General features: G+C 38.0%; 1 protein-coding gene across 4 annotated transcripts; it reads left to right on the top strand.

Moving 5' to 3' along the window:
* LOC103714559 (glycerol-3-phosphate acyltransferase ATS12, chloroplastic) lies at window positions 1-23,916 on the top strand. 4 transcript variants are annotated; one of them, XR_003387059.2, is made up of 14 exons: window positions 1-768; window positions 1,930-2,027; window positions 2,523-2,609; window positions 2,748-2,845; window positions 4,119-4,176; window positions 9,409-9,510; window positions 9,612-9,673; window positions 9,767-9,877; window positions 12,278-12,356; window positions 14,913-15,032; window positions 15,176-15,289; window positions 21,148-21,299; window positions 23,034-23,175; window positions 23,501-23,916. XR_003387059.2 is itself a non-coding variant. In XM_008801845.3 (13 exons), exons 1-12 carry the CDS (start codon window positions 411-413, stop codon window positions 21,280-21,282), a joined length of 1,422 nt encoding a protein of 473 aa, XP_008800067.1. In that variant the 5' UTR covers window positions 1-410; the 3' UTR covers window positions 21,283-21,299; window positions 23,501-23,916. The 4 variants fall into 4 exon arrangements, 1 of the variants encoding a protein (XP_008800067.1); XR_605240.4 differs by having other exon boundaries at window positions 22,990-23,175; XR_003387060.2 differs by lacking the exon at window positions 9,409-9,510 and having other exon boundaries at window positions 22,990-23,175.
* The last annotated feature ends 2,642 nt before the right edge of the window (window positions 23,917-26,558 follow it).

Raw genomic sequence — 26,558 nt, 5'->3', positions numbered from 1 at the left:
GCTGGCTGCCACGTTGCATCATCTCATTACTCGGAGGTCTGAGACTGGGCTGCCACGGCGCGGTGCGCTCATCCTCCTCCGCCTCTCTTCGCACCCCCCGCCGCCTCTTCGAAAAACCCACTAAAATTAAAATGTTAGAAAAATGAATGTTTTCTTGGTTTGTAAATTCGTGATTTTTGGAGTTGCAAACCTTTCGATCGGACCAATGACCGCGGATAAGGAGGTGGGTCTATGAATACCCGCTCCCGTCGTTGTTGAAGCGCCTATCTTCTTTCACTTCTCAACGGGTCTCTGGGACGGAGTTCTCCCACCGAGATCAGCTTCGAGTTCGAGGGGGAGGGATCTAGCGTTAGGGTTTCGGGGAGCTCCATGAGCGTTCTCGCGGCGGGAGTGGATCTTTGGATCGTTTGATGAGTTCTTGCGTTGGTTTCTCGCCTTCCTGGACGGCGATGCTGACGCTCTCGGCTCTGCCGCGCGTTTCGGGATCGGTTTCGGCAGCTAGGTTTTCGGTTTTTGGCGGCGGATCATCTCTGGCTTTGATTTCGCGGTCTTGCACATCGCTGGATTCTTCGGTTCGGTCGAGCCTTCGACGTTGTCCGTGTGGGATCTACACATCGAGGACGAAGGCCGTGGTGGAGGCGGTGGAGAGCAAGGTTGCGGCGAGGGGGTGGAAGAGCGCCATGAAGAGGGCTGTTCTTGCGTCGGATACCGGGGCGGAGGAGGAGGTCGGGCATTCCCGGCCCTTTTTCCGGGCTCGGAGCGAAGAAGGTTAGGCTCTTTCTTGATTTTCCCACTTGCTTCTTTTCATACTTGTCCTGTTATGATTACTTTTGTTTCTGGTTCTTGAATGCTTTGGAGGGTTTTGAATGCTATGCGTTTCTTGATTTCTAATTATGTGTACAGTTAATGAGTAAAATAATAAGCCCTCTACATTCAATGGGGGGAAGGACATCCGGTTCGAAAATTAAAGAAACTCCCCATATCTGACATGAATCTATATTCCAAAAGAACGGCATGATATATTGTTGTATTCTTGAAGAGTGCCTAGGTTATTTTCTTTTGCAGTCAACCTTCGTCTGCCATGGTCATTCCTCCTCAATGCATTACATGTAGTAAACAATTTAGTCAAATGTGGTTTGCCATATCAGTTTGGTTTACTTCCACTCTGCTGTAAAATGATCGCTCCTCAAAATTATCAACAGGTGGTGAAGTTTCACCAGTGCCTGTAGGGAAGCCACTATAATTTTCAGATGTTAGAAAGACTGAATCTTGATTAAGATAATGGACTTATGACTCAACCTTCTTAAGTCTATGTTACTTGTTTCAAGTTATTTCATTGCATACTCTGTTACATATCGACAGGGTTGTGCTTCATGTTCACGAAGTCATTGGTTCTTGACCTTGCATATAAACTGTTTCTTGCTGATTTGGTTAACAACCTTTTTGTTTTGTTTATTGCTTGTGTCCTGCTCATAAGGGTACATTACTTAGGTTGGATTCTTCCAGCCACTTCTTATGTACTGGATAATAGAGTTTTTGGTAGATGCTAGATAGATGGGTTAGACATGCAACTTTTGATAAGTGAGCCTTTTCCAGACCATACTGTTCTGCCTTTTAAGGTCCTCTGGTTTTAATTTGAGCTTACATTTGGTAGTGCTATATACTTGAGACATCAGATTTCCATAGAGTTTTTGACATTTTTGCCACCATCATACTTTCAAACCTTACATCAATGATGGAACTTCTGAATGGAATGAACTTTAAGTGCTCTGCTACATTATGTTGTGTATGCAGCAATGTTGAAACATATTATGCAAGACCATGCATTCTTTTGAGGACATGTGGACTTATAAGTTACTTTGGAATCCTTAAAAAATCCATAAAATTTCTGGATCAGCTTTTTTTATTGTTATCATTCTTTTTCTGCAGAGCTGCTTTCCTATATTAGAAAGGAAGTGGAAGCTGGAAGGCTTTCTTCAGATATTGCTAGTGGGCTGGAGGCGCTTTATTATAACTACCGGAATGCGGTAAATAATTTCTTCAGTTGCAGTAGAAACTGTAAAATACAAAATTTCCTCATGCTCTTATTTCTTGTAGTTTAAATACTATTCAAGGGGCATAACTAATATATTGCTTACTTAGAGTAGTTAATCACTTATGGTACTTTGATTTGATCTGTGGGTTTGGCTATGATTATGCTAGCTTGATGTGTTCTTGGTGCAAATGAGCTATGTGATTTGCAGCATTTTTGTTTATATGTTTCTTATTATGTTCTTGAAACTGTCAATATCGTCTCTTGCATCTCATTGAATTCTCATAATTCAATGCACAAGTTGGACTCTGTTGAAATGTATCAAAGGATTTCTTATGTATCAATATAACCTTCTTCTAAAATTTTTTGGCTGTCCTCTTGACGAATTTGATTTATGCACAGTTAAAATTTTGTTCTTGTTTTCTTGTTTGTGGAATCTGCCTTCCTCTTTATCTTGATGCAGAACTCAATGAACATTAAAACTTCTCAGGTTTTGCAAAGTGGAGATCCTAGAGCAAACGAGATCATATTATCCAATATGGCTGTTGCATTTGATCGAATTTTGTTGGATGTAGAGGTCTGACTGTTCATCTTTGACATTCTCAAATTGTCCATCTACCTGCAGATGTGCTCATGTGTTTTATCAAAACATTTTCTTCCCAAAGCTACTTTTAAGGTGTTTTTGTGGCATGACAAAGCTATGCATCTCTTGCAGGATCCCTTTACTTTTTCACCTCATCACCAAGCAATTCGAGAACCTTTTGACTACTATATGTTTGGTCAAAATTATATCCGGCCATTGATAGATTTCAGGTGGTTCATATTTTTCGGTGCTTTTTGATTATATCATATAGTCCTCATCTTAGGGGTATGGCTTGTTAAAATGCTTAGTTAATGTATAAGCATCAACACACGTTGGATTACTTGAAATAAATGTGATCGATCATGGTTTAGTATACTGTTTTTTTTTGTTCATTTACTTGTGGTTATATAATGTTAGCAGATTCTCTTGATAGTGTTATTATGATGATAATGTATGTAAATACTATATGTTTTTCTGTCTGTTTTCATTTGTGTTAATTTCAGTGTCAAGTAGATCATAGCTGTCATATAACGAATAGATTTATCTAAGTATATAGTATTTACACATAGTATTTCTAATGGATTACAAAGTAAGTTGAAATAAGTAGATTTGGTCTGTTTATTTCTCATCTCATGATATTCCATTATAGCTGTTTTATAAGCGAGGAAATTCCATTTCCTGTGCTGATGGTACATGAGATGCAGTTGTCATTTTTATCTCTGCCATGAGTGATACCTTAACCTTGATTAGTATGAGATATTATCATAATTATTGCCTTAGAAAAATCAGATCCTCTGGTACTATTTATTTCAACTTATTTTGGTCATCTAGGGTTATGGGAGTTTCTGGTACAAGTCTAGGTGGCAATCCTTCCTTTAGATCCAGCAATTTTCTTTCTTTTCTCTAGCCAATTAAACTCTTGCATTATAACTACAATAATTTTTCTCTCTCTGATCACATGGACATTTAACTGGGTGATGAACAAGGTGGATTATGTGACCTGCCAATTGATCTTCGAGGTCTCATGTTGAACCCTTCGCTTGCTCACCATTGCATTGGCTAGAAAGTTGACACCAATCTAGATGGTTAATGTCAGGTTGACAGGCTGTTGTGAAACAATTTCATACTTTAGTGCATCATACTTGCTGGTTGTTGGTCGGATTACCAAAATAAAGAGTTTACTATTTAGATTTTCATATCCTCCGGGAATAAAGCTGGACCAATGCCTCGTAGTTTTATCATGATGCAGATCTTTAAGGGCATTTCTTCTGTTATCCTTTAATTCCAAAAAAGACTTGATGGGGTGGTCAATTTGACAATCTTGGAATGGGTTTAACAGCAAGCATTTTTTTAAGATAAAGTTGCTTTATATTTGAAATTTTGAAAATTACAGGTCATTATTCTAAATGTACAAACCAAGGCTTCATTCAAATGCATTTCCTTTCTAGCTGTGGATGTGGTTTGTCTTCCACAACATTTTAACATTTCTCTTTGTATCCTCAGAAGATCATACGTTGGCAACATCTCCATTTTCTCTGACATGGAAGAGAAGCTTCAGCAGGTGCCTAAGTGCCATCCATAATTTATACCCGAATGATCATGTTGTTGTTAGATGATAGTTGAACAATTACTTTCTGATCCTGAATTCACATTCACTCTTGTGTAGTAAAAAACATATAATGAGAAGCTAGTGAATGTTTAGAGATCACATAATTTTTATTCCAATCCATACATGACATTATTTTTTAATAGTTTCTATCATTCTCTGCTATCAATTGAAGGTGAGCCTTAACGCAATGGTAACATTACTTTATTATGACTTAGATATCATGGTTTGAAATGTAGAAACATCCTCTCTGCATGCGGGGTATGGCTGTATAATTCTGACCCTCCTAGGCCCCACAGTGGCAGGAGCATCATGCATTGGCCCTCCTTTATCATTGTCCGCTATTAAAGAGTTAAAATTAGTATTGTCTTGAATGAAATGCATATAAATATCCTTGCGTGTCTCATAGCACATGCATCTAAATATGTTATTAAGATTCTTCTTCTGTCTAGAACTATTTGATTATTTAGCAGTGTTGAAGATGCCCTGAGATTATTCTGCTGTCTCTTCAACTAAATTAGTTTTAATCTGGGAATGAAATTTGAGGTTTTATGTTCTCAACCTTTCATGAAAGGGCCATGCACCCTCACACCACAGCGCACGCGCTGTGCTAAAAAAAATTTGGTACCGATGCGAACCGGCCGGTTCGCACTGGTACGGGCCGGTATGAGACCGATACGCGGCTGGTATGCATGCGTACCGGTCGGTACTAGCTCGAAAACAGTTGGAACTGGTATCCACGTTGTCCGGGTACTGGTTTCAGGCCGGACGGGTCTGTACCGGGCTGACCCGGTCGGTTCGGATCGGTTCGGCAAAGCGTGATTACCATTGCCTAAACCATAGCCTTATAAAATTGGCTAAGTTCTTGGCATGTCTACATCAATCAGCAAGTTTTTCATACTAAGGATGACTACTTAAATGCATATAATGATTTTCCTTTAAATCCCTCCATAAATTCAATTGATCCTCCAGAAAATTGTATCTTCGACATAGCTCAGTTCTATCTCTTAGTTTTTTTTTTCCGAAAACCTTGTGATCAGTATGTGCCTATTGTACCAATGAAATGCCATTCTCCGCAAGTGACTAATGTATGCAAAAAATGAGCTCAACCTACAAGGAATTGCTTGTCTAACAATTAAGAAGTCCCTTTTTCCTAATATTACATGACATTATGACAACAATTCTCTTTTACTTTCTATGCTTACTAGTATAAGAACGGGTAACAACTGATATTTAGAATATCTTGTTTGCTTTTACTTGTTAGTCCAGTACATCTTTGTTTCTATTAGGACTCCTGGGTAGGCTCTCTCCCTAATTATTTGTTTATTAAAGGATTTAGTGTTGCTTGTGTAGATTGTGTTAGCCACTGTCTTGCCTTGTTGAACCCTCCCCCTCTCCCTACAAACAAAAAAAAGAAGAAAGAAAAAGAGTAAACAAAAAAAAGGACTTTTTGCTTGGCACTGAGTCATAGTTTGGCATGGGTCAAAGTGGGCAAGCATGCTTGAATACCTGATACTGGTCTGGTGTGGTACGTGTTGGTTTGCCTGGAATTGGTCAGCTCTTGTGACCACGATCTATTTGTCACACAAGCATTCCATCTAGTTTGATGTTCAGGCTTCGCATGTCAAAAGGAAAAAAAACTGAAAAATGTATTGCTAAATTCTGTTGTCTATGACCTTAAAAAATGTTTTCCTCCTTTTGGATGCTGCATTCGCCTTAGTTAAAGATGATGCTCTCTTGCATCTACACTTATTGCCTCCAGTAGTGGCACTAAAATTTGTTTTAGTGATTTGTTGCAGAAGTTCTATAAGGAGATTAGAAAGTCCGTACTGTACCGGACATACCATACCGTATTAATATGTAGTCTTATACCGTACCACAACTTAATAAGCCTCGCCATCTCGTAATGTACCATGTACCGACACTGTAATAGGACGGGGCTAGTATCGAGATGGGGAACTTTGTATGGTGGGCTTGGAAAAAGTAGTTTTAATCTTATCTTTGATCAGCTGGACGTGTTTCCAGGTTCCAAGCTTTCATCCTTGCATTTGATTTGCATCCATGACGTGCTCCTTGAGTCTGAGATGAATCAATTTTTTTTTAACGCAGTAGGACAAAAGTGTGAATGAGGACTCACAGGAGCTCTACATAAAACAGCAACATTTCAGTAGATATAGAAAGTTGGAATAAGAATTCTGAAAGCATATCTGTAGTAGACTTTGATATTGAAAAGTGAAAACTAATAACCTGGTCCATCATCCTGGGTGGAGGAAATCTGAGAAATTAGCCGCTTGATAAAATCTAAATTATTAGGAATGTACCATAAAGCACCATGAGAGGAAATGGAGGAAGAAGAGTTTGGGTTAGTTTTAGTGGGTTTTAATTTCCTAAATTCTTCATTGTAATCGAAGAATTTATAATGCTAACTGGCGGGGTTCATGTAATGCTAATACTCCATTGAAAATTCTACAAGGGCATACAGATACTTTGCCCCAAAAGGATTTTCACATGTGATGGTTTAAAGGAAAAAGACAGGCAAGTAGCAAGCCACTTTTGCTTGCTGTGGAGTTTGTGGCTCATGTTTCATTACATGCCTCTTGCATAGTAGGGTACCTGGTCAAGAGCTGCTTGCGCATTTTCTTCCCCCTTCTCTAACTGCTTGTTAAAGACATCATCATGATAATTGAACGAAAGCTGGAAGTTTTCTCCAATGATATGGAGATTTCACACACTGCTTGTTAGTACTTACCATTGAAGATTTAGTAAAGATGTACTATTGTTTGGCACATGTGATGCATATGGTTCGAAAAACACGAACAGCAGAATGAAGTGGGAAATTTGTATACACATTGGTGAGTTTCAAGAGGAGTTCACAAACAAAAAGGATTCTAGATGTTTGTATTGAGAAAGTATTCTAGATAAAGAGGCCATGTGGTTGGTTGGTAAAGGATTTTAAACATAGAGGCGATATAGTTAGGGAAAAGTGGGAAACTTCACCTACGTGGAAGACGTGGAGCTGCTGACAATGCGAGCACCTCATGTAACACAAACACTAGATTTCATGTTATATAATAGATTAGCTTCATGTCTCTGCACATGGATGTATTGTTATATTTTATTGGTTAGTGGGCCCATTTGAATTCTCTTGCAAATATGTTGTTATTCTCATGTCTTCAACCAATTCTTTTTTTCCATTCCATTTACATAACAAAGTTGGGCTATGGCGGTCGGCCGCCATGGCTATGGCCGAGTTCTCATTCTCCCCCCTTTTTTTTCTATTTCCTTTGCCCGCACCCATGGCGGTCATGGGGCCGCTGGCCTTCTCCAGTTGCCAAATGGGAGGAGGAGAGGATGGCTCCGCATGGTACGGCTGTGAATGCCGGCGGCTCCACCGAATTCGGTGTCGCCGGGAGGCGGCGAGCCGGATGCCAGCGTCGGCCGCACGGGGCGACGGGCCGCAGTGGTGTGACCACGGCCCGAGTCCTCTCTCTTCTCTTGACTCTCAAATAGGGGTGGAAGGTGGTGGGGAAAGGGTGAAGGGTTTAGTCTCATATCGCCTAGACAAACATAATTCCACTTAAATAAGTAACATGGGCAAGGGGACAACATCCAAAGTTAGGAGTTTTGTCCCACATCGGCTAGCCAAAAATACTTCACATGTTTAAATAACATGGGCTCTCAACTCATTGCAACTAACAGACGAAACGGGTATGATTTATTTTAGGATCTATTCGCTCTGATACCATTGATGAAATAATTAAACTTCAATAAATCATAAATCATACCTTGACTCGCTAGATCCATCCCGAAATTCTGAAATGTGTGCAATTTGATCCGCAATCGTGATCAACCGAAAATAACTCTGATCTAAACAGCGATTAGCAGAAGGATCTTCTGGAGAGAGAGCTCTTAATACGTGCATTAGAGAAGGGGTCTAACAGGCTATTTATAGCTTTCTCCAGGGACCAAACGCTGCAGGTAGTTACACCCATGAAGAGTCACCCTCCATTAAGGTAACCCTTCACTACTACGTAATTACCTTAAGCCCTTATTATAATCAGAATTCACAAAATCCAAGGGACACTTGCCCTAATTAAACGGGATCCAACATGGGAAACTTCACCTACGTGGAAGATGTGGAGCTGCTGACAATGCGAGCACCTCATGTAACACAAACACTAGATTTCATGTTATATAATAGATTAGCTTCATGTCTCTGCATAGGGATGTATTGTTATATTTTGTTGGTTAGTGGGCCCATTTGAATTCTCTTGCAAATATGTTGTTATTCTCATGTCTTCAACCAATTCTTTTTTTCCATTCCATTTACATAACAAAGTTGGGCTCTATACGATTGTCACATTGCCATGTTCTACTGCTTTTTGGTGTAATTTTGCTTTATTGAACTCTGATGAACTTCATAGGGGAATATCTTATGATGAGGCATACATGAGGCAAAAGATCACAAGGATTGCTAAATCAAATTTCAGCGGATATGTTTTGTCAATTGAAAGTCGAAGACTGAGTCTAGCTCTGAAGTTGATTCTGGAATATGTTGAAGTACTTGGGTGCTAACATGCCTTTTTTATATAATTTCATAGGCTGGAGAGAGAATAATAGAAAAGAAAGCTATATATCTACACTAGGCTGAATTCATGTATTGCACAATGAGGACTACTTATGGAAGACTTTAGTAATCTTTATTTTAACATGTTGCATATTGGCTCCGATTTTTGTCGCTCTATCTATTTTCAGTACAGAAGTCTTGGATATTACTAGCACAAATAAATAGAGTTCAAACATCTGGAACCGCTACCCTGCGTAGGCCATTTAATGCCACAGAGTGGCATTTTGTGGCATTTAACACAGCGCGCGCGTGTTCGTGCGGGGCAGTGGGCCCCGCACTTAGAAACGCGCCCGCACGAGGCAGTGCGCCCGCATGGGCCATTTAATGCGCTTAGAGTGGCATTAAATGCCACTCTGTGGCATTTAACGCGGCTCGCGCGCATCCGCGCGGGTCTGTTAGCAGGTTCGGTACCGGTTCTCATCGGTCCGAACCGGAACCGTACTGGTCCGGTAGGCGACCGGTACGCCTACATGCTTGAATTATTTGCCCACTTCTTTTATTTTTTTGCAATTTTCAGTTGTTCCATATGTGGTCATAAATTTCCCTTGTACTTTGTATAGGGCCATAATATTGTGTTGATGTCCAACCATCAGTCGGAAGCGGATCCGGCAATTATTGCATTATTGCTTGAGAGGACGAATTTATATATTGCTGAGACCATGGTAGATCAACTTATTATCATCCTTCTGAATATATTTGTCAACTGCTAATAAAGTATACTATGATAGTTTGATATGGATCAACTTCATTTTTTATGCATCAGGTTTTTGTTGCAGGAGATAGAGTTATTACAGATCCACTTTGCAAGCCCTTCAGCATGGGAAGGTCTTTGTGATGCCTTGTTAATTTGATATGCATGGATATCTTTTATAATGTACTGTTTATTTATTCATCCTGGTATATATTGTTTTCTACCAGAAATCTTCTGTGTGTGTATTCAAAAAAGCACATGGATGATGTTCCTGAGCTAATCGAGATGAAAAGAAGAGCAAATACCCGAAGCCTCAAGGAAATGGCTCTGCTTCTAAAGTATGCTTGTGTTGTTTTTTTCCCCTAATTTTACCAAGAGAAATATGTACTGTGCTGTGCTTTCAAATCATATGAGCTTTTGAAAAGCACATCATTCTGTTACATATGTTGCTTATGTGAATTTTTGCTACAGGTCATTGAAATTTCCATTTTTTTACTAAGCAACTCTTAAAACACATCACTATAAGAAAAGGAAGAAAACATAATCGCAAATTGTAACAGGCTCATAAGCACTATGAAGTTATAACATTTTGACCGTAAACAGAAAGCAAACTGTTACCTTGCTCATGGAATGAAGGTTTCAATTATACTGATACTTAATTAGAGCAATGTCTATCATGTCTTATGTTGCTTGCCTCTACACTTTGTTTTTCTTTTTAACTTGACATCTTCGAAAAAAAGGGGTTTTATGCTGCTTTTGGCAAGACAATAAAAAGATGGAAAGGTTGCTGTTTGGACTTTTTTGAAACTATGATTGTTCTAAGATGTCTGTTGATGACATCTTATGCTTTAAGGAGAAATTAGCAGATATTTGAATATAAATTGTGCTTGTTGCATTAACATTGATCTTTGAGCTTATCGTACTGTATAAGTTGTAGGGAGAACAGCCAGTTCACTAGCTAATGTATTATCTGTCACTAGCTAAAACTGTACCTTTAGTTAATCTGTTTTTTAATTTGTGATATATCTTCTTATACATTTGTGAACATCGATTACTTTACCTAAGTATCTGCCTTCTGCTTAAGCACTATGCGCTCCCCAGGTCACCATGTTATGAAGATGTCTTTTAATTCGAATTAAATCAGTAAGTGAAGTAGATAAGAATCATAAGATCACTGTAGCAATAACTCGTGAGTGTGGGAGTGCTAGAAAGCTTTTCAAGTGGCACCTAAGGCAAAATATATCATTAAATAAGATTTTTGCTCATGCAAGAACATGTTGAGTCAATTGCTGGCATTGGGCTATGATTATGACTTTAAATATGTTTTTAGTCTTGTGAACATCAAACTTGCGAGCTTGTTGATCTACTTTTGATGTTTTAGGTTCCAACCAATATGGTGTATCCTATGGTTCGCCGTACCGGCTTGAACCGGGTGGTACGGGGCATACCTTACCGGTTCGGTACCAATATACAGTTCATAAGGCGTACCGTTATTCAGTACGCTGAAAAGACCCCGTACCATACTGTACCGAAACAGTGCTAGTATGGCATCGGTACAGGGTTTGGTACCGAGACGACGAACCTTGGTGTACCCTCTGGTCACTTTAGTTATTGTCACTACGAGTACTGACATACACTCTAGAGATACCTGCTCACCTTTGTATGGACTTTTAGTTTATGATATGTAACTTACTATCAATTAAAAGAAAAATGGGTAAGGGAATTCATGATACAATATTATGTAGTTGTAGCTGTCATAATCCAAAAAATTATTTCTGTCATGAGGTGAATTAATGTTTGCTCGGATTTCTTTGATACTCGCATTCCTTTGTGCTTCATTTATCACTGAATTAGACTGGCTATTATGAGAGATTTTTTCAGTTGGAATGGACATTTTGCAAATCTTTTTCACAGTCCTTTATTGCACAATTATTGGTCAGAGATTTGTGTTGAACTTTTTTTGTATTTCCCCATCTATACTAATATATAATGAGAACTTTCATGAGATGTCTATCAGACATTCAACAGACTCTCACGTGATTAATTGGATTACTTTTTCTCGTTTTCCACCTCTCCTATTTCTTGCTCAACTCTCTCAAGTCTTCCAGCGATATCCATCTTTCTTGCCTCGGCCACGGAGATACCGGAGTGCATCCTAAAATATCAGGATTTTTGAAACTCCAAAGTCCAAATATCAGCTGACTGTCCCTATTTGATTAGCAGAATCACTTTCAAAGAAACTGGACTTATTTATGGTTTACCAAAAAATTTTGACTCCTCTATAAGTTATGAGGATTTTGAGACAACAAATCACATAGATCATAATAACTTTCCTCAAGTGCATTGCATGTGCTGAATACTAGTATATAAAATGACTAGTTAATAAGTTAAGTAATTTTCAAGTTCTATTGTTGGTCGCTCTTCTTCAGATATGGGAGTTACATATATTTCCAGCGATGGAAGCATTTGCTTAGTTCTAGAAGCTTCATATGTTGTGGTTCGCTTTTCCTTTTTGATATTGTTCCTTATATTATTGCCTACATAGTATAGTGCTCAAGCATTGAATAACTATAACTACATTTCTCCCTTTCTGAGAATATATGTTTTACTTGTGATCTTTACGCTTCTCTAATGATTTGATTGCTGATGCTTATTTTGTCAGATTTACGGGTTCCTTTTATTTGTATGGCTTGATTTCTATTTGTGTATATCTTCTGATTCAGATTTACTAAATGTAGGGGTGGATCGCAAATAATATGGATTGCACCAAGTGGTGGCAGGGATCGTCCTGATCCAATCACGGGGGAGTGGCATCCTGTAAGTTCTCTTGTAGCCAACTTGGTTTTTGGTCTCTATTCTGATCTATCCATGTCATTCTTTTAATGACTGTATGAGCATTGATTTTTCTTTCTACTCATTATACTGGATCTGCTATTTTTTGAAGACAGTGAGGCTGTAGAAACTCCGTATTCGGGCAATGGTTAGTGGCGATGTTGCCTTCCAGGCCATGCATGTTTATAGAGAGGCTAATGGAGCCGCAGATTGGGTGGCTTCATATGTAGCCATTCACTCCGGAGGGGTCATGTGGGTTTGGGAGAGGGGGTTGCCTAGATCGCTCCAAGACTTGCTTTTTTTTGACTTTTTTGGATGTATCCATACTAGAAGTGTATGAGTCATCCGTTGCGGCAAAAAAAAAAAAACTCCATAGATCCATCTTTGGCATGTAGCAGAATTTTCTTTGGTCCTTTTCCTCTTTAAATATGATTTTTCTTATTAGCAGCATATATGGGCTATTAAAATCCTAATAGAAGTTATTAGTGATATTTCAAGGGTCTCATATTCTATAGTATATTATCATCCTATACGGCTTTTCATTCAACTATACAGTGCCTTTCCTAATCGTGAGAAAGGAACAGTTCTGAAAATTCAAGCTAAAAGATCTGAGTATATCATTTTGGAGTATTGTACCCTGCAACTCTTTTGGATATGAAGGTCCTGCAGTTTAAGGGAATATACACGTTGTGTTTGTAGATAATATGTGTGTGTGTGTGTGTATATATACATATATATGCTATGTTCCTACAAATAATACAATGAGGTTCGCCTTCACTGCATGGTGTGTTAATAACTTTGTGCAGTAGGTCCTGTCATAAATGCTAGTCCACAAAGAATCAAGTTTTGCTTCTATTACATCCTAGGAACAGATTTCCCAATTTCTGCTTGATAACATACTAAGATAAACAGCTCAAATGCAAAGAATAGCGGTCAAGTAACTTCATTAAATTTTGTATATAAAGGAAAAGAAGGTAAAGAAATTACAGTTAAGATTGCAGTACAGGATGGTGACTTGGGGGGAAAAGAACATGAAAGGTAGTGATAGAATAGTTTCCATAAAAATTGAATATATAAGCGAAACAAATCAAAACACTATTTGCAGCTGGCTCTCTGAATCCTCATTCGCCAGGCATTCTATTTAGCACCATCTCTGTTGTTAAGGTGATGTCCAAACAGTTACGAATATCAAGTTTAGAATTTTGGATTCATTTCATAATTGAACAAGCTTTCTGCAACTGGTTGTCACCCTAACTTCTGCCCACCACCTTTTTCATCTGGTCTAGGATGTGGCAATTAGCAGTGTTAAATAAATGCAAGAATGATTCTGGGCTATGATGCGACATTAGCAGTGTTAAATAAATGAAAGATGATATCATTAATAGTTGTTGATATAAGGAAAGCAGACAAAATGTCAGATTCTGAGGAAATGAAAACAAGGGGACTATATAAGAAAGAGAAAAGGGCATATAAATAACATGCATTTTGTTGGACAAGTTCACTTTCTTAAACTTATAGCCTATGCTATCATGATTTATAAGAAGTAAGGTTATGGATTTAGTTTAAGTGAAATGAATTAGAACCCCTGAATTGCAATCATAACTGTATGTATCTTTGTATAAGTCAGCTTTTCTTGGTGTCATGTTGAAGGAAAACATGCTACCCAAGTTTTGGATAATGTGTAGAATGTTCACAAGAAATTCGATACTTGGATTCAAGACATTGTTGTGGGCACTTTGCTAGGTGCTTCTTTTGTAATACATTTTATCCACTGCATGCCCTTCAGAATGCTATGTAATTAAGTTATCTTTCTTGAGTTCCCTGGATGTAAGCCATTGAGCTTTATAATATTAATTAGTGACTTGGAGTACGTTTAGTTTTCTGGTTTTCCTTTCTTGGTGAAGATCTTTTTAGACTTACTGTTTTGCATTAGTCAGTGACAAAAAAAAAAAAGAGGGATACCCTAAGTTCCCCCCATCCCTTCAAATATGACTAGAACATTTCAAGTAGTTTTCCATGCTCTTCATTTAAGCCGCTCTTAGACTCCTTGAACTGTGAACTTTTTTGACTTGCTTTTTCACTGCTGTGCCATACCGTGACCTCAACATCCTCATGTTTAATATGCCCATGTTAAGCCCATGTGCTCTGTGTTCCATCATTTCTACCCATGCAACATAGTATTGTTCCCTCTGCCATGATATGTTTCTTCTCCAACCTCATTAGAAGCTGATTATAAAATCTTAGAACAACCTCAGTCAATCCTTAAAATATGAATCCTTGTCATGGTAAGATTCTTTTAGAACTAGAATCAACAAGGAATTTTTAATTTTGTGAATGGATTCAGTGAAGGTAGAACTGAAGTATGGCTATAACCAGTGTTTCCCTTTGTCTACATCTGATGTTACGCATAATTTTCACAACTCCAGAAGTGCTTTTGCATGCATCAACATATACTTATGATTCTTCTTTCTTTCCCTTATGCTTGCCTTTTCATTGTGTTTATCTGTAATATATTAGTGGTACTGATATTTACAAGGTCAGGCACCATTTGATGTGTCTTCGGTGGACAATATGAGAAGGCTTGTGGAGCATTCTAGTGTTCCAGGGCATATATATCCGCTATCATTGCTATGTTATGAAGTCATGCCTCCACCACCACAGGTATGCTCTCACATTCATTTAAGAGTTTGTGAATGTATTAGATAACACTACCTCCCCAACAAACACAGAACAAGCACACGAACTTTGCTTGTTTTTTTATTGGACAGCATCATCTTCTGTTTTCCCTTTTTTGTATTTCTCAGGTAGAAAAGCAAGTTGGTGAGCAAAGAACAGTTTCCTTCCACGGAGTTGGCTTATCGGTGGCTCCAGAATTGAACTTCAATGAAGTTACTTCTGGCTGTGAGACTCCTGAAGAGGTTATTATAAGCTATCAATTTAATCTCTTAGCTGTGTACTAATGCTGCATAATATTTTTGTTGGCTTCAAAGCATGAATTGGGTGGTCATATGGTTTTATTTACAATTCAGTGTTTATATGTCCAATGATAAGATGAACTGCATTGTGTGTTAATCTGCAATTTTCCTTTTTAAAAAAAATGCATGTAGACTACATTTCTCTTATGCAGCTCATGACTTGTAGTGACTTGCAATATATCCAGAATACAATTTGAGAAATTGCTGCTTTTGGGTCAAACACAATGCACCATGAGGTGGTGTAATTTGGTTTTTCTAGAAAGGGCTTATATCTTTAGGATTGTCTTAATCCTTTGCACCCTATCAATTAACGATATTTTTAATTGCATTGAAGGATGCATATCTATGATTTACAGATACTTTAAATTGCATGCAACATGATCTGATACATATTAGATACAGATACTTGTTGGAAATGACCAGGATACATATTGGATACAAATTTTAAGTAACTTCTTTTTTAAAGGCTTTGGTTAGGCACATCATATTCTTTGGTTCAATAAATGTTGATCTTTTGATGATGGATATGATGGATGATTAATGTTACATGTTGTGATGTTGACATTACCATATAGAGTACGGATATTGATCTATGGATTTGAGTGATAATTAAATGGAGTTTGTGGATGTTAATGCTACTGGATGGAGTGTGGACTATGTCATCGTGATAACCTATTGGGCTTTATATAATGGTTTTTTACATATGTAAAAGTACATGTTTATTGCCATATCTCAGCCATGTCAATCATATTATTTCAAGATTTGCCATATCAATGGATCTGTTACATGTTATGTTTACGTCCATCCTTAGCAGAAGCATAGGTATGTGCACATAAAATTTGTGCCTGGTCTTGTACTATATCACGGCACCCATCACTTTATCTGGAGGGATGCATAATTTCTAATATGTGTCCCTATCTGTTTGTACGTTCACATGAGACTAAACCTGGTAGTTGCATCTATATCTGCATTTTCCAACTGATAGGACACATACCAAGTCCCCTTACATATTTAACATCTGCATTGGACAACTAAGACAAAATGAAGGAAAATTGTTTCGTGGTTCCTATTTCCAGGAATAAAATTGCACACAGTTGCACCACACTACATAATTTTTGTAATGAAATTATGGAATAGGGCTATGGAACGGGCATTAAGAAAAACAAAAAATATGCAAAATATCAATTCAATTTTGTGCTAGTAGCATCAAAAGTGGAAGTTGTTATCATGCTTAAGCAACTAATGGAAAGAATTAGAGAGAAGACGTATCAACATATGGTTAATGACTTTGAGAAAGCATATGATACTATAACAGAACAACATGGTGGGTAATTCTTTCGGAACCAAGAAGTTAGGGTGTATACTGAAGTAAGTACATGCATAACATGCATAGAGTATAATAAATAGTTGTGACAAGACAAGTGCATTTCCATATCTCTTTACACTTAAAATCTGTAGAACTAGAGTTATGTGGGATGCCAATTAGTGAAACTAAAAATCTTGTTCAATCAAACTTGATGGCCAAGAAACAGTGTGACTATTTTGTCATCTTGACTATGTTGTGGAGAATAAGATACGGATATAATAAGTCTAATAGAATGAGAGCCAATTGAATGAAGGAAAATGATGCATCTGGGACTCCCATTTGGTATGTGATTGTTACATGAGTTGGGATGATAGTAAATCTTGTTATGGTGTATGATTCAGCTTGTTGGGCAAGATAAGTGGGCAGAGTTGAAATTTTTTTTTGGGTGGATGTATGCTAGAACTAGGAATAATCAAGAATGTTGAGAACCAATTATGGTCATGTCCAGTGAAGACCTGAAGAGGCTTAGGTAAGAAGTGTAGCTCAGATATGCTTTGTCAGTAGTGACAAGGAGGGAAGAGACCTGGAATTACCTAGAAAAGAGTCGTGGGAAGGAACTTAAAAAGCTTGTGCCGACAAGATTGCATCCCTCACACATTGAAGGTGAGGGGTAAAAATGACCAAGAAGCTACTATATTTTATGAGATTGGTAATTAAGTGCGTACAAATTCAGAAGAGGCATCGCTGGCAATATAATAGTCATATATTGGTATCTCATAGTTATATACATAGAAAATGGTCATTAGGAAAGATTATATGTCAAGATGGAACAGCGGCAAAATAAGTATAGAGATAAGTGTTGGACAACTGGTTTAAATGGTCTGATGATCTGAAGTAAAAGCTAAATCAAACTGGTCAAGGAGGGCATTTAGATTTCTTTTGAAGCATTTGAAAGTTGAAACTAAGAGAGGAAGATTGATGAATCTTGGATTGGATTATGATTGCCATTCAGGGAAGCCAAACTGAGAATTTTGTTTGGCTTGGTGCAAACTCATAATTTTCAATGCTGTTCACCACACATGCTGGTAACTAAAGGTTTTCTTTGGCTTCAGCATGGCTTGGTTGATTTTTAGGCTAGTACAAATCCATAAATCTTCTCAAAGCCCATGATTCAGCCTTGTAGTACATATCAACAACAAGAATTATAAAAGCATTAATAATAATTATAGTAGTTGTAATAGAAACAGTGGTAACTTTAATAATGATATGATGTAATAGATATCGTATTAAGAGCAAAGTCTGCCGAACCACCCAATTTAGGCAGTACCAAACGGACCCGTTGCGAAACTGGGTTGGTTCGTATTTATATTCGCCTACTCGGTTTCGTCCCCTATCGGCCAGAACCGATATTGGAATGGTTGGAACTGGTTCTTTACCGCCCAGAACCGGCTGGCACTGGCCGGTTCACACCGAGTTAATTCAGTTTCGAGTCGAGTTGGGTATGGGCCACCTGCCACTGCCATACCGATTCGGTTCGGTACCGGTTCGGCGGATCTTGATTAAGAGTAATATGATGACAAATGATCATGGGCAAGGTCTGTCGAACCGGTCAGTTCAGGCTGTACTGAACCAGTGCCGACAGCTACCGGTACGGTTCGGCTGTGAAAACCGATACTGAACCGAAACCGGTGCAATCGGCACCGGTAGAAGCGGGGAAGAAGAGGAGAAAGAAGAGGAAGAAAGAAGAGAAGAAGAAGAGGAAGAAGAAAATAAAGAGTAATAGAAGAAGAAGAGAAGGCAAGTACCGGGAGAAGGAGGACCTCTCTTCCTTCCTTGCTCGCGGGAGAACGGGGAGAACCGGGAAAGAGAGGAGAAGAGTGGAGGAGAAAGGAGAAGGAGGGTTCGGAAAGAAGAGGAGGAAAAAAATAAAAAAAGGAAAAAAAAACCGCGCACGGGGCAGCGTGCCCACGCGCAGGGGTGAGTGGGGAAGCGGGCACAAGTGGGGAACTGCAAGCCTGCTCGCATTCCACGCGCAGAGAATCGTGCCCGCACGTGGTTCCCTACGCTGGCCGCGATTCCCCGCGCGGGCTCGCCGTGCGGGGCAGCGAGCCCACGTGGGCTACCCCACGTGGGCTTTAATTGCCGCATAGAGGGGCATTTAATGCCACTATGGTAACGCGAACGTGTGCCCGCGCGCTTCCGCGCATCCGAGGCATTTTTTTTTTGTTTTTCCTATCTCGACCGGTTCGGTGCCGTACCAAAACTGGTTTACACCGGTACCATCGGTACCGCAGACCCTGATCATGAGGAAGATGACAACAATGGTATTAGAAATCATTTAAAGAATTCTATCAAACAACTATTAAAAATTGACTGATAACCATGATTTTTTATTTTTTTTATTGCTTATTTGACTTGGTTTTTGTTGCCTAAACAAATAAAGTGCTTCAGTTGTAACTTCTCAGGAATTTTAGGAACTTCATTATAGCCTTATCAGTCTTGTTGTATTTACAATTTTGGAGCATTGGAAATAATAATGTGTCTTTTCAGAGAGATACTATATGTTTAGGTTTAGGGTAGAGTGTGAATGCCTTCAATTTGGTCGTAGGACGGACATTCTTAATGGTGAGGCTTTGATGGAGGCATTAGGTTTAGAGCAAGGAATAGTGATATGGTGGGACTTTGGAGAGACATTTTGTGTGGAGACATTTTCTTGCACTTCTGTTCCAATTAATGTGTTTAAATTGGAAATTGGACATATATATGAACCAATTGGTGGAGAGAGTACAAAACACGTCAGGATACTTTTTATTTCCTACCTTCGAGTGTTACCATTAGTTACCTGCTTATGATTATATTTTTTCATGTTCAGGTCTCAATCAGGTCCTTATGCTTGAATCATGACTTGTTTATTTTTTAGTATGCGTCCACTTATTCAGCCAACCTGAGTAAGGGTTGCATGGATTACTCATTTAGTACATGAGTATCTTCATGAGTCTGCCCATCTTTTTTCTTTTTTCCTTCTATTCTCACTCCCTCTCTTTCTCTCTCTTCTTAACTCATCTTTTAATTGGGTTCCTTCTTGGTTACCACTCATGTACTCCTCTTCCATATATGCATGTATACCCTTAAGGAACTGAAGAACAAATTTCAAGCTCATTTACCAATAAATATCTAAGATCCAAATATGTTTCCTTAGATCATTTTTTTTAATATTTGATCTTTGTATACTTAGTCAAATAATCTAAATCAGGTATTTTGAACATTCTAGTTTGATCTTTAGATATTCTTCACTTCTCTTAAGCATGACAATTTTTTACATATCATTCATACGTACTTAATATGTCTAGCGAAGGTTTGCCATCTCGGTACTGGATCCTGTACTAATACCATCCTATTAGTATTGGTACATAGTTCGGTACAGTACAACTCAGCATATCGAGTGTCGATACGGTATAGTATAGCATACTGGTTCAGTACCGATACGGTACGGTACACACCCGGTACAATTTAGTACCGATCTCTACGGAAAACCTTGTATCCAGCCTTTTGGCTATTATTTGGGTAGTTATGTCTTTTTCAAGTTATCTTTGCAATTTGCTCTTTATTGCTTACTAGCCTTTTTGATGTTGACATTTTACCACCATTTTTCTTTCCTCATACTAATATCTTAGACTCTCTAAACAATTCCCTCATCCACACCCACATCACATTTGGTACAATTTTGTAGTAGTAATTGTCTTTGATGTGTATATATATTGATGAAGGACGCCAAAATTTCCCTTACTGTTCTGCCGTCTTGTTCTTGGTCATTGCACCCTCATATTTCTTTTAAAATTTCTAACTGCTAATCTTTAGTAATATTGCTATGATTAGATCATTGGTCCATTAGTATCAAATTTCTTAGCACATTTATTATTAAAACTGTCTTTAATGTACTTTCTTGCTTAATTTAATTAATTTATAAACCATTCGCTGCCTTCATTTTTTCTTCCAAAGATCCGTTAATTTCTTTCCACATTCTCTCCCATTTTCTTCCTCCAAACCTACTAGTGCATGGTTGCTAATGAAATACCACTTTTATACTGACTAAGTAGATTCATGCACATGTTTTAATAATATATTGTTATTTTTCCCTGGTAAATACCTAGCCTAACAATTTTGCTTTGCTCAACTGTATCCTTCTTGTTACTCTTTAGAGAGATCTCTAGTCCATTCTTTTTTCTATTTGTACCAAGGTTCGATGTACCGGTACCGGATCCCGTACCGGTGCTACGCTAGCATAGTATCGATACGGTATGGTATGGAATTTTTTTTGGTACTGATACCGGTACGGTATGCCCGGTACCATCCGGTACGGTACGGCATACCATGATTTGTGCAAAAAGTAGCTATAGTCAATTCATATATGCATTGTCTCATACTTAAAGACTTGCAGTATATCATTTTCAGTTGTCATGTCAGATCTCAAGTGATATACTTGGGGTTTCTGCAGGCTAAGGAGGCTTTTACACAGGCTCTCTATAATTCAGTGAGGGAGCAATACAATGTGCTTAAGTCTGCTATATATGGACATCAAGGACTAAATGCATCAAATTCCACCATCTCACTTTCTCAACCATGGCAATAATCTTCTATTTCTTAGAGGTTGGTTCCTCATGATTCAAGTACTGTTTCTCTTAATTATTTCTATCTTTAGTGCATGTGCTATGAATTAGAATCATTAGTATGTGAACTGGATTTGTTTTGGTCTGCTTCTTTTATAAATTTACTTGCATCTTTGATTAGCTGCTATTTCATATGATATATTCTTTTCCAAGGTTACTGCAATTCATAAGCATTTTGTAAGATTTAGCATGTTCACATTTTTATTTTGTTAAAAAGGAAGGAAAATGTTGTTCCGCCTTTTATGTTTGCAGAAGCAACTACATGTTGATATGTGTTCATGGAGGGTTTATATCTATATGTTTATGCATATGTACAAAAAAATGAATATCTATAATGTTTTCTGGTGGCCTTTTCTTTTACGAATGCTACATTGATGCTAAAGAAGGAGTGCCATGCGCTGGATTGGACTGTAAAGAAATCTCTCTTTTTCCTTTTATGTGAAGGATAGGAAGTCCATGTTAAAAAAAGAAGTTAACTTGATTTAATCTCTTTAGTAAAAATAGAAAAAAGTGATGCACGACTGACCGCAAAATGTTTCATTCAAAAACTTAAATCTGAGATCCAACCCTCAAAAAGTCGAATCCGGAGTGATTAATGAAAAAAATATTGCGGAATAGAAAGTCGCTTTAGTCTATGGTCAAATGAATGAACCGCCGGGAGCTCGTATGAGAGTTGGTTTAACTGCCCTAACCATGGTGGAATATTTCCGGGATGTTAATGAACAAGACGTGCTTCTATTCATCGACAATATTTTTTGTTTTGTCCAAGCAGGATCGCTCCGTGCTAAGGCAAAGGACTCTTCTTTCTACGTAGTAATACTAGGAATAAAAACCAAAGAACTCCTTCTAGTCGACTGCTCTATGACGGTCTGACCTCTTTCCTGGGCTCTGCTCGCTCGTCTACGCTCCGACCAATTCAGTAAAAATGGAAAAAACGAGGTTTCCTTGCTTTAAGTATAAGACATAGTAGTAGTAGTCAAAAAGGCAATCAATCAAAATCAAGGACATCAAGGAAGCACCAAAGTTTCTAATGTTTGAGCTAGATAGCAGTGACACATGTTGTTAGTTCTAATTTGTTTCCTATACAAGCATATCTTAGAATTACCACAGAACTCAAAGTTGTCTTCAATTGTCAATAAGTGCTTAAAATACATTCAGTGTACATGCTATGAGGCATATTAAAATGTTAGTTTTACTTGAAACAGTATAAAATCTAAAATTGTAAATATAGCAGCTAAATTCAGGACTTTGTGCAAAGTCAGTTGCATGAGTAATTGCCTGGGTGCCTGGGTAGGGCATTTGCTTAAGTATAGTTTGTCTTCTCCTTCCACCGCCTGGGTTATCTGGCAATCGTTTACATCACATCTCATGGAGGCTTCATATATGAAGATGTTTCAGATTGCATGATAACAACCATCTATCTACTGGGGGTGTGCTGGTGAAAGTAATCATTTTGTTGAAAAAAATTGTCTTTAATAGCTGTAACAGTTGCTTGGTCATGCAGCATTGATAAGTTCCAATCTGTTTTAGACATCTCATTGCATCCCTCAATGAAATATGTTTGATGTTAAAATAATTGCTAATAGTGAATTTTTCTGCATGTTAAAATGTTATTAGTTTCCACACTCTGGTTTGAAATTGATAGTTAAGGGTACATGTTTGATTGACAGATGCATCAGCCCACTGTATGCTATCTGATTAAATGCCTGCACAGATTTCTGCTGGTGGTGAAAGTTCTGTATACTAACTAAGCCATGGATGGTAGTCATTCTATACTGTTTACTGTTGCATTCTTTCCGCAATTGAGCAGGCCCCTGGGCATGTGCAGCATACAATTTTCCCATTTCATTTAAAAGGTACAGGAATTATAAATATCTGATCACCTTACAATTAAATTACTTTCACATTCTCACACAGTCAAAGCAACCTGCTTTTAGATAGCAAGAAATGTAAAGACATCAAGAATGAAGTTTAAAACCGAGTCTTAGATGAATAATGCTTACACTGGAACTTATCTCTACTGATCTTATTCTCTAATTAATGTTTACCTGAAAAAATGTCGACCATCATTCAGTATTGTTTGAATGAACTGTTGAACCCAGTCTATTATTTTAAATTAGATGTAGATATGTGGCAGCAAATATCTTGTGAGAGCAATAAGTGCCTGATCCTTGATTGCAGGATGTAATTTCATTTTGCAATCCGAGTATTCCAGCAAGATATCAGTGCTGTTGCACCAGCTGGCGAAAAGATCATTTGAGATTTTATGTGATGCATGGTGGCCCAACCTCTTGATGTTTTTGCGGTAATTTGCTCCTTTCATGGCAAGTAGCTCTCATGCGCTACTGTATTTACATTTGAAGGGCATATTGGAGATGGAACATGCCTTGAAACTCAAATTCTGATGTATCAAAAATAGACGAGTCATGTTCTTGCTTTATTATTTTTCTAATGTCAATTATACACTTTTGTACAGCATTTATTTTTCTAATATGATACACACTTTGTGTATATCATATTATCCCCATGATGCTTCAGATTTTTTTCGTTTTATGGGTGAAGTTCTTAATATAAACATGGATATTTTGTTTTGATTATGCTTAATTCTTTATATTTCCTCAGCTGCCTCCATCATCAAACTTAAGACCCTTTTGATCATCTGATATCCTATGCACTCACCAGTTCTGCCATACTGATCTGTCCCTTTCTGATGTAGCATGCTAAGCTGATATTTTTAGTTTGTTTACTTGAATTTTGAGCCTCAAACTCTAACTTGATGATAGTGGTCTTTAAGCAGCTCACCATATTATCCATAATACGGATTTTGGCTTCCTAGCAGTAAATTCTAGGTCCTTGTTTCCTTTCTATCAGAAAATGAGGTGGTGGGGGTCGATTTCAGCATGTGCTTCCTTAACATCAAATATAGACCAAGAACTAGCTGCGTAGGAAGTTGAATAAGTTTTGTGGACTCATGCAACAGATTCAAAGAGGAGAGAAAAAGCATTGCATCTGGAAGTCACATGTACAAATTGCCTGATAATATTACTATTAGAAAAGCCTGCCAGATGGGCTATAACTTTTCACACTCAGCAGAGCTCAGCACTGTATGTGGAAGGAGTGGTTGCTTGGACACTGATTGGTTTTGATCAGTTGCAATGCCCTCTTATATCCAGTGGAATGCAGATGTTGGTATTGAAGATGACATGGAGACTCTTAGATTAGCCTTTGAACACAAATGCTGAGTATGGAAGCCATTACTTTGATGTTTGTTCAAAGCGCAGCTAACTGAATTTTGGTATTGAGGCATTGGTTCTGCTAGTGACAGGGAAAAAACCACCTGTATCCAGTGCTGTCTGATGTCCGCTTTGCCGATTGTCTGTCATGACATAGAAGCAGTCTAGTAGTCTTATAGACATTTCTTTTACTCATGGTTAGAATATGTGGATTGTTTATGTAATTGCTTATTTTTACCAGTCTTCTGCAACAGAGACTAGGATTAGGTGGTCCTGCAATTGAGGCATTGCATTTCTTAGGGACCACCATCTATCCGTGAATGCACCATGCCGTGTGCATGAGGCTGCATGCAATCTGGTGACCTATACTGCTGCTTTGGTCCTGCCAGATAGGATGGACATTTTCACTGCATGGATAGGGATAAGCACGTAAACATCACCCCCTGATGCAGACCTCCAGAATGGGCAAACATCGGTTGTGATGGCTCTTTCCATGCGCCTTCCAGCCGTTTCCCTTGTTCATGGTGAGGCTTTTGGCTGTTTGTAGGGCATTTAAAGAGGGTATTTGCTTCCAAACGCCTGCACAAGCGCTAATGGATTTGGCTAATATTATTTCCATGCAGATACCTCGTTACAAGAATTAATTGATTTGCATGCCATCCTAATCCCAAGCCGCCTGTAATTCTGCTGCAGGCTGGTTGGCTGATGCCGGCTGTGATATCTGATAGGGCTTCAGATAGAGTTCAGATCTTGGTCACTTTTGGTTCCAGAAATGGTAGACTATAGCTGGTTGATATCATATTTTGATCATTGCCTGTCTTTTTTTATTGATCAAAAATGGAAAAAACAAGAAAAAGAAACAACTGGTGAAAAGGGTTTTCTTCTGATGGCAGAAGAATCTATCGACGAGTTGGCATGGTTGGTATTGTATTCCCCGCCCCAAAAAAAAAATTCACGTAGAGAATCGAACTAGACTGGACAACATGTATTGTCAAACCCTTATATTTTCTTTTAAATTGGTAATAAAATCTTTAGAGATTTTGGTAGCAAAGATCTATTACTTCCAAAAGAGTGAAAATAAAAACAAAACATGGTAGAGTCTTGTGTCAATACTATCGTCAACATCAATCTTAGCATGGTACTCCACTAAAAAAACAAAAACAACAATGATATCAAACAGGCCCTATATTTGTTATAAGTATAACCATCTTTTTATCAGCAAAGGCAAGGAAAGCTCCAGGCAAAATGTATTGTTTATAGGTTTTATGCCTGAAATCCCAATCTCAGGACAATGGTGCCAGCAGACACTTCAACAAGAGTTGATAAAGGATGCCTTTTCAGATGCCATCATGTTCATAATGTATCATATGTTTGACAATTCAAACTGCATCTTTCTTGCTTTTCTACTATTTGTCTTACATGTTATACTGCATTATACTTATTTATTTACCTTATTGATCATTAAAAATTTGTTTCTATGAAAGCCTCTCACTTGCAGATGCAATAAAAATTAATTCGCAGATCATGTTCTCTTAACTGGGTTTATTTGAGAAAGTTGGCTCATTTAAGTGAACATGAGCCAAGACTGAACGTGTGACCGCTCATGTCAAGGGGCTAAACAGGACTTGCCAAGCTTGAAGAGTGCGGTCCGTTTGCATCAAATTAAAAACTGGATCTACTCTATGCTAGATTTTTTTAGATGTTACCACTAAAATTTTCAGTATTTTATTTGCTGATTCTTGTGGATGTATTATTTTCAATTGGATTGATAAATCTGATTTGCCAAAAAAGAAAAAAAAAACAAGAAACTGAGTTTTCACTTTTCATCGTGCTTTCAGATTAGGACGCAAACTTTACCATACATGCTGAAATGTTTGACGGCATTTCCAAATCAGTTCCAATGTGTTTTGACTCTTTGGATATGGTCTTTGATTTACGACATAAACTTTACCGTATATGATGAAACATGTGATGGCATTTCTAAGTCTCAAAGTCTAGTCTTTTGG

The sequence above is a fragment of the Phoenix dactylifera genome, chromosome 2 (assembly GCF_009389715.1).
Source record: "Phoenix dactylifera cultivar Barhee BC4 chromosome 2, palm_55x_up_171113_PBpolish2nd_filt_p, whole genome shotgun sequence".
NCBI lineage: Eukaryota > Viridiplantae > Streptophyta > Magnoliopsida > Arecales > Arecaceae > Phoenix > Phoenix dactylifera.
The sequence above is the reverse complement of the archived record's forward strand: the minus strand, read 5'-3'. Positions and strand labels throughout refer to the sequence as shown.